Source organism: Biomphalaria glabrata, chromosome 7 (genome assembly GCF_947242115.1).
Source record: "Biomphalaria glabrata chromosome 7, xgBioGlab47.1, whole genome shotgun sequence".
Classification (NCBI taxonomy): Eukaryota; Metazoa; Mollusca; class Gastropoda; family Planorbidae; genus Biomphalaria; species Biomphalaria glabrata.
Window position 1 is genome coordinate 32,495,411 of NC_074717.1, and position 11,029 is coordinate 32,506,439.

General features: G+C 36.5%; 1 protein-coding gene across 1 annotated transcript in view; it reads right to left on the reverse strand.

Moving 5' to 3' along the window:
* The window catches only part of LOC106069349 (lactase/phlorizin hydrolase-like), a 37,616-nt gene extending 36,434 nt beyond the window's left edge, over positions 1-1,182 (reverse strand). Inside the window, exon 1 of the mRNA XM_056035339.1 lies at positions 901-1,182. Coding sequence (XP_055891314.1) covers positions 901-1,105 — 205 coding nt within the window. The 5' untranslated portion in view covers positions 1,106-1,182. The remainder of the gene's footprint in view (positions 1-900) is intronic.
* Between the last annotated feature and the right edge of the window lie 9,847 nt (positions 1,183-11,029).

Below are 11,029 nucleotides of genomic sequence, written 5' to 3' on the forward strand. Positions count from 1 at the left end.
TAGTTGAATTACTATATAATTTGTTTATTTTATCGCTACACTTCTGGTATCTTAGCCGATTCGGTGAGGGGGGGGGCGCGATTGCTTCTACTGCCCTCCCCACTCTAGCCCTCTGAGTGCGGGGGGGGGGGTGCGCGGTCCTATTTTTATGGAGAAATCATAGTTTGTGAACAAAATTAGTTGAATATCTATATAATATAAGGTACATATTGATTTTTTAACCCATTTGTATATTATGTCGCACACGGACTCTGATCTCAAATTTTATCATTAGTAAATATAAAATGAAAAAGGGTTTTACCAAGCGGTACATGCAATCGCCTTCCTCCCATCGGACAAACCAATGCTTTTTCGTTTTGTAGTTTAGTTCAGAAATTACAAAATTTAAAAAAAAATGTCACTAATATAATTTATATATGCTATAAATTAAATTCTTATATCGAGTCTCCCCACCCCTATTCTTTAATGCCAAATGCATTTTCACCCTACCGCCCTCTCCTCTTTCCAGACGAAAACATGACATGAGTTTATGCAATTGCACACGAATTTATATTAGTTATTTTAAGAAAGACTTTGTTTTGGAAAATTTAATATTCATACGAAATGTTTCACCATAAGAGTAACATTTGAGATGAGTTCTGAACCCAAATATTATTTTCCTAGTCACCTTTTTCCAACCTTTAGGCTACTCATGATATTTTTCTATTGTATAAAAAATTTTGAGACCATAACTCACAATATATTCTTGAATCCTAAAAATAAAAAAACAAAACATACACATAAATAGAACAGACACAATATAAAGAGTTCATTTAGCGACTATACACAGGCATCTTGATCCTTTTCATGTTTCCTGAAAAGAAAACAATTATAATTTTTTGAATCTTTTTATTTTCTTACCATCTTCATTCCAAGCGCCTTCAATTTGGTATGCAGCTGTGGCTACGGCCCAAACAAAGTCTTCTGGAAATGAATCAAACAGAAAATCACTGTCCCCGTCCTGTAAAAGAAAAGTTTGATCAACAGTAGATACAATTCTGGCGACAGTCGAACTAGCTACAAAAATTGCTAGCGTCAGCCACCCTAACAATACGTTCAGCAACATCGTAGTCTAAAAACAACGCATTGATTTAATACTTGGTATAGGCCCTACTATTTGTTGCGAACAAGTATACATGTGTTCTAAACAGAAACTAGATTAGTTATGTCTGGAATGTAGTTCTCAAACAGAGGTGTAACCGGTCATGACCCTTTCCTCGATCATGCTTCTATCTGTAAATCCTACGATGTTTTGAAGATGTTATGAGATAGAAAAAACAAAACAACTAGCCTACATTTTAATTATAAAAAGTACTTATAGAGCAAGACAAAAATCTCTTCAAGAGTGATAGTTTATTTATTTATTTTTGCTACCCTTAGTACAGGGGTTCTCAACCTGTGAGTCGCAACCCCCTTGGGGGTCGATTGACGATTTGCCAGGGGGTCGCCTAACACCATCAAAAATAAGGATTGTTATTGTCTATTCTTCTATTGCTGTGTGTGTGTCTAGGGGGGGGGGGGTCGCGGCAGAGTGGGAGATTGTAAAAAGGGGTCGCCAAGCTTAAAAGGTTGAGAACCGCTGCCTTAGTAGAATACAAGTTCAAAATCGATAACGAAGGGAAAAAAAAAGATAAGACCATGATATGTATTCATGATAGATCAAATAATTCTAGAAACCTTACATTGCAAAACAAATTTTAAAGTAAATAGATAAATCATTTTGCTTCAAAATGTCATTCTAACTATTTCAAGGCTGTAGTGCATTCAGGGCCGTATGTAAGTAGCCTATGTGGAGGCACCACCTGTCCTTCCCTTAAATCCAGCCCTGCGTTCATTTACCAAAAAATGAAAGTAAAAAAGTTTAAATTTAAAAGTTTGGCTTGAGGCGAGTTTGAATTGACAATAATGTTAAAGTTTGGGTGGTTGAAGTCAATATCGCCCAGAATGAGACGTCAGGAAAAATATGATTGGTGGTTGTTTGGCGCATCCGCGCTTTGTCTTGTACAGATAAGTCTAAACGAAGGTAACACTCCAATGACCAAATCAAAGAACACAGGCGAAAGGCCAACAATGCAGAAAATACTCGACGCTGATGAACGATGTCGAATAAGGCGTTTAATATGTAATGAAGGGAACCGTCGAATGTTGCTAAAATATCTACTCTAGAAACAAAAGCCGACCTCTTTCTAAACTCAGGGGTGTTCTCAACCTGTGGGTCGCGACCCCCTTGGGAGTCGATTGACGATTTGCCAGGGGTTGCCTAAGACCATTGAAAATATGGATTGTTATTGTTTATTCTTCCTTGCTGTATGTGTGTGTGGGGGGGGGGGGGTCGCGGCAGAGTGGGGGATTGTAAAAAGGGGTCGCCGAGCATAAAAGGTTGAGAACCGCTGAGTCATAAAGCTTTGTAAAGAGGGAACACGGAATACGTCAATGTTTTGGTACCCGTCCCACTATAGTGGTATGGGGCGTTGGCTTGACAAAGGGGAGGGGCGCGAAGTATTTTTTTCCCAATGACACAAAATTAGTTATTTAATATTTGTGAAACAAATCATTTATTTTTATGCAGGTTTAGATTAAATTGCTAGCATTTTTTTTTCATTGTAAATGATAGTAGGCTAATAAGATTTTGTCATAGACATAAATAAATATAGACTGGAAAAAGGAAGTAACTTCATGTAACTTGAAAATTGTTAGAATAGCTATATTGTATTCGGATTTCCGAATTATGAAAAGTTGCATTATCTTCATTCTTAGAGATTAAACAAAACACTGCCTCCTTATTTACAATATATATAGGTGTGTGGCTGAAATAGATATGAATACCCTTAACTTTTTATACTGCTCATAAATGCTGTATAATAAAGTACACAAAATTGCAAGTCACAAATTTTCGTTTCATAAAACTCTTTAATCGTCTATATTTATTTATGGATTTTGTTCTAAACGATAAAAATCGTCCAATACTAGACCATAATATAGCAGGGTCGGACTGGGAATAAAAATCGGGAATTACCAAATATAACCCGGTCCACAAATAGCATTCTCTTCAAATATATATATATATATATATATATATATATATATATATATATATATAGTTTGATATCGCATTAAAAACTGGATATAGGCCTATGCTTGGATAGGATTATGTGATGTATTTTATTTATAGCCTACATGTAGGCTTATGTAGCCTGAAAACTATTAATTGTAAATAGCATACTTTAGCTGAACCTTTCCAAGATATTTTTTCTACTTCATTACTAAACCATGAGATACCACCTGTGTGGAAGTCATCTATAATTGTACCTGTGCCAAAGGTTTCCAAACCGAAGGAAATGAATGACTATAAACCTGTTTCACTTACTTCCATTGTGTCTAAATGTTTAGAAAAATTGGTTAAAATGTTTCTTCTGAATGATCTTTGTAATAAGTTAGACCCTTTACAATTTGCTTACCAAAAGGGTAAAGGTGTAGAGAGTGTAGACGATGCCATCCTAAATATTTTAAACTGTGTCTACAAACATCTGGACTTACCGAACACTTATGTAAGATTGCTCTTTATGGATTTCTCATCAGCTTTTAACACTATACAACTTCATTTACTCATTGAAAAGATGAAAGCGTTGCAGATTAGTCCATACATAATACTATGGGCTAATGAATTTTTGACCCAGAGAGCTCAGAGGGTTAGGGTAAACAATGTTATATCTAATGAACGCATAGTTAACACAGGGGCGCCCCAGGGGGCTGTAACATCGCCATTGTGGTTCATTTTGTACACCAATGATTTTCAATCCGATAGTTATTGTTGCTCCTTCACAAAATTCGCTGATGATGCGGCTCTTCTTGCCCTGCTCTCAGAGAGCTCAGATGTAAATGAGTATTTCAAAGAACTAGAACACATTGAGGAATACTGTAAAGATAATTTTTTATTATTAAATGTAAAAAAAACCAAAGAAATGATAATCGATTTTCGTAGGGACAAGAAGGGAAATGATATTGTATCTGTAGCTGGAGAGACTATTGAAATTGTGCAAACCTTTAAATACCTTGGTACTATCCTAGACAATAAACTAAATTTTACTGCAAATACTGATTATATCAGCAAAAAAGGGCAGCAAAGATTACGACTACTAAGAAAACTGTCCTCGTTTAATGTTAGCGAAAAGGCCTTGGCTATGTTTTATCACGCTCACATCTGCAATATTTTAAGTTTCAATATCACTGCCTGGTATGGCAATCTGAGCATTAAAAATAAAAATAAACTTAATAGAATCCTAAATGCTGCTGGCAAAATCATTGGCAAAAAACAAACCCCATTTGGGCAGTTGTTTGAGACAAACATCTATAAAAAAGCTAACAAGATCCTCGAAATAAAGAATCACCCTTTGTGTCAGGATTTTGTGATTTTACCATCACAAAAGAGATACAAGACACCGATAGCAAAGACAAACAGACACAAACACTCTTTTGTTCCCCTGGCAATCAAATCATTAAATAAGAACAATCTGGTATAAACTTTGTCACATGTAAATTATGAGTCTGGTGTGAATGTACACTTTGGTTTCTTATAGTTATAATGTTTTTTGTTTGGTGTAATGCACAAATTGTAAGAAAATTTCCTTACGGATAATAAAGATTATTATTATTAATCTTTTTGGTATTACTTATAGATTACCGCGAATAAATATTGTAGACAAAACGTGTCCCCTTTCCCGTTAGTTTTGAATGAAGATTCCCCCCCCCTTTTTTTTCCCCCCCCCACGCCTTTTAGAGTAATTTATTTATTTTGGACATTACATGAATCCGAACAACTCGCTGTTTTTGTGGTCATTACATCTTTATTTTGATATTTGATATGAAACTAGCGCGCTGTATAATGTGCGTGTCCATTTTCCAATAATTCTGACCCAATTTCATTCCATTTAGCTGTCTTTTTATGTAAGAAAACAGAATTTCAAATTTAGGGATCTTAGAATTTAGTTAATATTAATATAGAATTAAAATCTGAGTTTATTGATGCCAAAATATAGAGACTGATTGGAATAAACTTTGGTGTTTCGAATCAAAGTGTGAAAAAATTTGTTTGGATTAGAAGAAAACACATGGCCTCTTTTACCTTAAATATAATAACAAATATAGGTTATGTCCATATTCTTATTAACTAAAGAAGATTTTGATTCTTCAAGAAAAGGGACGCTATTGTTATAGATGAACTATCCATTTCACCGATTCTGCATCTGTGGCCTAATACAAAACCAAATTTCAAGTCAGAAATTGAATTTCTTGCATATCTTATTTATTTGTACATAAGGCATATGATTCTTTTGATTAGCCCAGTTATAAGTATATAGTGTTGGACTTAAAAACATTAGAACAAGAGGAATTCGTACTGATCAGTCAGCTGGTAAACGCACCAACAAAAATAATTCGGATTGTGTTTTAGGATTTCTTTTTCTTGGCTTCCAGGCTTCCATGGAAACTGGAGATGGCTGCCTTCGGAAGAATCCCTGTATCTTCGTTTGGCATGTGAGGACATGTATCTACAGCCGGAAAATAGGACAACCAAATGAACTATTAACAATGTCTGGGGTTTAAGTAGCACTTTTTGAAATGTATAGGCCTACTATTTTCGAGAGATGAGTCTGCATCATTTGCTACTGAAAACGTTTTGAGGACATTTCAGAACATCCACGCTAACGTGATTTTTCATAACTGGTGTCATGTGACTGTTGTAAATCGTTACGTTCCAGGACATTTGTGGTAGGACCAATAACACGCACATTATTTTTAAAATCCTTTTTTTTTTTAAAAAAAAAAGTGGGGGGGGGGAGAACTCCGTCCTTAAAACTATATCTACCAATAATGTACAAGTTATTTCCCTTATTCTATATCTAACAAAATAATTAATTCCCAACAATTAATTGTGTATTTTCGTTTATTGATTCATGTTTTGTTAGGTACAATAAATAATTGTTTAAAGTATCAACTTGACAGGGCCAGGCATTTCTATGCAATCCGGTCACCATATTACGTGCCATTTGACGGGTATCGAATTATACATATCCTTAAACTCATTATGTTAAGTTTGATATTGTGACGAAAACTGGGTTGTGGATCATAATGCATTTCTAATAGTAGGTAGCCTGCATGGTTTAAGAAAAAAAGGAAACTTCCCCTTTCAGACCTTGAGATCTATGGGGGCAGATGATGCAAAGGTCATATGTTTCTGTGGCCCACGGTTAACGAGGGTGCCATGTGACCAGCATAACGACCAACCGCCTTTACTTTTCCCCAACTAATGTCAGTTATGTCAGGTACCCATTAGAGCTGGGTTAAAAATCCCAGTCTTCACCAGGATTCTAACACGGGACCTCGGTTCGGAAGCCAAGCGCTTTACCGCTTAGCCACTGCACCTGCTTGGTTTGCTATATGAATAATTCCTTTCATGATTTTTTAAACTATTTGATACTACTAAATAACACTTGAAATGAGATTTTTATTATAACGTGAAACAATAAATACTTCTATCATATAGGCCTTCATATTCACATACAAGGCTCGTTAAGATCCCCCATCAATGAGCTATTCGAGTGTGTTCAAATAGATTAGGCCTACTCGCAGAATGTCCTTATCAACAGCCACCACCATGAAATTGTCTCTTTTCATGGTACGGTACTTTTCAGCCTATTTTTAAAAATATTTAATATATATTTAATATTCAGTGACCTCGTTCGTTCGTACAAGACAGCATAATTAAAAGATACACCCCTGTCAATAAACTTTACATCTTTAAAATTCTATATTTATCGCATCATCTGCGTGTTCTCATCAGATTCAGTTTCACTCCTAACTCCTATCCATGTTCTCAACAGATTCAGTTTCACTCCTAACTCCTATCCATGTTCTCATCAGATTCAGTTTCACTCCTAACTCCTATCCATGTTCTCATCGGATTCAGTTTCACTCCTAACTCCTATCCATGTTCTCATCAGATTCAGTTTCACTCCTAACTCCTATCCATGTTCTCATCGGATTCAGTTTCACTCCTAACTCCTATCCATGTTCTCATCAGATTCAGTTTCACTCCTAACTCCTATCCATGTTCTCATCGGATTCAGTTTCACTCCTAACTCCTATCCATGTTCTCATCAGATTCAGTTTCACTCCTAACTCCTATCCATGTTCTCATCGGATTCAGTTTCACTCCTAACTCCTATCCATGTTCTCATCAGATTCAGTTTCACTCCTAACTCCTATCCATGTTCTCATCAGATTCAGTTTCACTCCTAACTCCTATCCATGTTCTCATCGGATTCAGTTTCACTCCTAACTCCTATCCATGTTCTCATCAGATTCAGTTTCACTCCTAACTCCTATCCATGTTCTCATCAGATTCAGTTTCACTCCTAACTCCTATCCATGTTCTCATCAGATTCAGTTTCACTCCCAACTCCTATCCATGTTCTCATCAGATTCAGTTTCACTCCTAACTCCTATCCATGTTCTCATCAGATTCAGTTTCACTCCTAACTCCTATCCATGTTCTCATCAGATTCAGTTTCACTCCTAACTCCTATCCATGTTCTCATCGGATTCAGTTTCACTCCTAACTCCTATCCATGTTCTCATCAGATTCAGTTTCACTCCTAACTCCTATCCATGTTCTCATCAGATTCAGTTTCACTCCTAACTCCTATCCATGTTCTCATCAGATTCAGTTTCACTCCCAACTCCTATCCATGTTCTCATCAGATTCAGTTTCACTCCTAACTCCTATCCATGTTCTCATCGGATTCAGTTTCACTCCCAACTCCTATCCATGTTCTCATCAGATTCAGTTTCACTCCTAACTCCTATCCATGTTCTCATCAGATTCAGTTTCACTCCCAACTCCTATCCATGTTCTCATCAGATTCAGTTTCACTCCTAACTCCTATCCATGTTCTCATCAGATTCAGTTTCACTCCCAACTCCTATCCATGTTCTCATCGGATTCAGTTTCACTCCCAACTCCTATCCATGTTCTCATCGGATTCAGTTTCACTCCTAACTCCTATCCATGTTCTCATCAGATTCAGTTTCACTCCTAACTCCTATCCATGTTCTCATCGGATTCAGTTTCACTCCTAACTCCTATCCATGTTCTCATCAGATTCAGTTTCACTCCTAACTCCTATCCATGTTCTCGGGCATATGGAATTAAATGGACAAATCCAACTCTTCATCCTCAATTCTTTTGTCTGGCCACCTCACAAAGTCGTCTGCTGCTTTTTCAATCACCTGTAGATCCTGTTCGAGTGTCTACATCTTAGAGTTGGTTACACACACAATTTTAGGCTATATGAGCTCAGAGCATCACGTTCATTTGTTTAAAAGTACTTTAATATCTTTCTGAACAACAAATAGTGTCAAGATTGCTTCATATTTTAGCAAAGTCTCTTTGAACTTCGGTTTAACTCTTTATCTCCGTAATTATTTTTCCACGTTCAGACAGAATTTATCTTTTTTGTTGTTGAATATCTTGTGTATGCCCCTATGACGGATGAAGCCTACTAAAAGCACTGTATACGGATGTAGGCTATTACATTATTTCGAAAAATGCGTTAAATTAGTAGCCCCCTAATACACTGTAAATCACGACGCTTTGAGTGCTCCTTTTAGAAAAGAATATTATTAAATCTTCGCTAGCGAAGGGAGAGAACAAAAAAGTCAAGATGTAAATTGAAAATATCTTTATTATTTCCCTTGCTTCAACACTGGGCTACTTTTAAATCCATATATGAGTATTAATTTAAAAACAAAAAAAAAACGACATTGTTCCCAACGTAAAAAAAACTATTAATTTATTCAATGAAGTCGCGAGACGCCCGTACGAGGTCAGAAGAAAGGTGAAAAATGTACACAAAATAGTTTCTTTGAAATGATACAATATTACTTAGTCAAAGACTCGACAAAACTGTCCGGACAATCGGCTAATAGTTTTGTCTCTCGGCAGAAAGGATATTTCTGTGTCCTTGATCGTCTGAGCAAAAAAATAAAAACCTTAAAAGAGTTACACGACTTAATGATGTTAATTTTAGTTTTCATTTGTACTGGACAATGGTGATTTATAGCAAAAAAAAAAAGGGAAATGGTGGTGACCGAACGTTGTGCTAGGTTCACGGGGCATAGGCCTATTCGTGGGCAAGACGTAGGAAGCCGTAAAAAGGAAAACGAAAGCAAGGCCTCAAAACATGGCGTCGCACCTTCTTAGAGACTTGGAGGAGGAAGGGGAAACTTGTCTGTTTACTAGAAACCGCAGAGAGAAAGATTTACAACTAGGTTTTGAGGCTTTTAACTGCGCCGCATCTGAAAGTCTAGTATAGCTAATCATCTTTTTTGAAGTAACGTCTGTATTATATAAGAAGATTGTGGAAAGACTTGAATGGAAACGCAGCGACGAATATGTTTGTTGATGAGGGAGAAGACCTGCTTTTAGATGCTGCATGAATTTTAAAGCTACACGTGTTAAGCTGCTAGTATAGTTAAGACACTACTTTCTAAAGGTCCAGGAGTTATAAAGCATATTTTGAAAGGCTTGCCTGGCCGTGCAGTATGCGCGCTGGAGTGTGGTTCGTTAGTCTCGATGGTCCCGGGTTCATACCCTGCCCGCTGCCATACACTAGTCCTGTGGGAGGTTTGGAGTAGGAAATAGATTAGCTTCAACTCTAAAGGAACATGTAACATAATAGTATTATATGTACATTTGCACACTAGCGCGTCAGTGCAACACCGCTTGTGTTTACGTAATAAACGGAGTTCCGAATATGTCTTCCCTCTTAAACACTAGTTTGTTATTTGTGTAATACAAATATTCTACATGGTGTCAGAATAAAACTTAAAAAGCTGTCCAGACAAAGGTTTTTATTAATCTAATAATGGCTTCTTTTTATTTTGAGCAACCAATCTTGAATTGGAATGCTAAAGATCTGTATCAAGAGTTTTTAAGGTTTCAACAGCAGGTGAGCTTTTGTTTCAAAGGACCGTTAGCTGGTGCCGATAGTAAACAAAAAGCCGGATGGCTGGGAATGTGGATAGGTCAACAAGGCCGTGAAGTTTACAAAACTCTAAATATTAGTGATAGTGAAGAGGAAGATCCGCAATTGCTATTAAAGAAAATAGAAGACTACATAAGGCCAAGACAAAATAAAAGAGTGTCTAGATTTAGAGCACATCAGAGAAAGCAAGTAGAAGGAGAAAGTTTTGATAACTTTATTAAAGACCTAAAGCTTCTCATTATGGACTGTGAGTATAACAACCCAGACGATATGCTTATTGATTTGATTATTAGTGGAGTCATACACGAAAAGGTACAATTAAGACTACTTGATCAGGGACAGAAGTTGACCCTTAGCAAGGCTATTGAAATTGGACAACAATATGAATTGTCACAAAGCCAAGTGAAAATGTTTAGGGGCCAAGAAGTTCTAGCAATCAAGAGACAGTCACACAATGTACTAAAGCAGAAGTCTAAAGATAACTCAGATAAATTATGTAGTAAATGCGGCAAGGACCACGAAAAGGGAAAATGTCCAGCAATAGGAACCACATGCAATTTCTGCAAAAAGAAAAACCACTGGTTTCAAATGTGCAGAAAAAGACGCAACGTCAATCTAGTAAAAGATGACAGTCACAGTGATGAAAATATTATACCTGTTAGCACTGCAAGTAGCCAGTATAAAAAGGGTAATATTGAGAATATCAATGTCGTTGAAGACAAGTGGACTGTAAAACTAGTCGTGCATGGCAAGACATTAATTTTTCGTATCGACACTGTGCAAGATGTAACATTCTTGTCAAGTCAGAGTTTGAAAAGCTCAAAGACAAAGTAGAACTTGCTTATTCAGCAAAGTCGCTCAGGTCTTACTCTAATCATGTTATTAAGACTTTAGGAGCAGTAGTGCTACCTTTGAAAAATAATATCCAAGAGGTGAAAGCAAGGTTT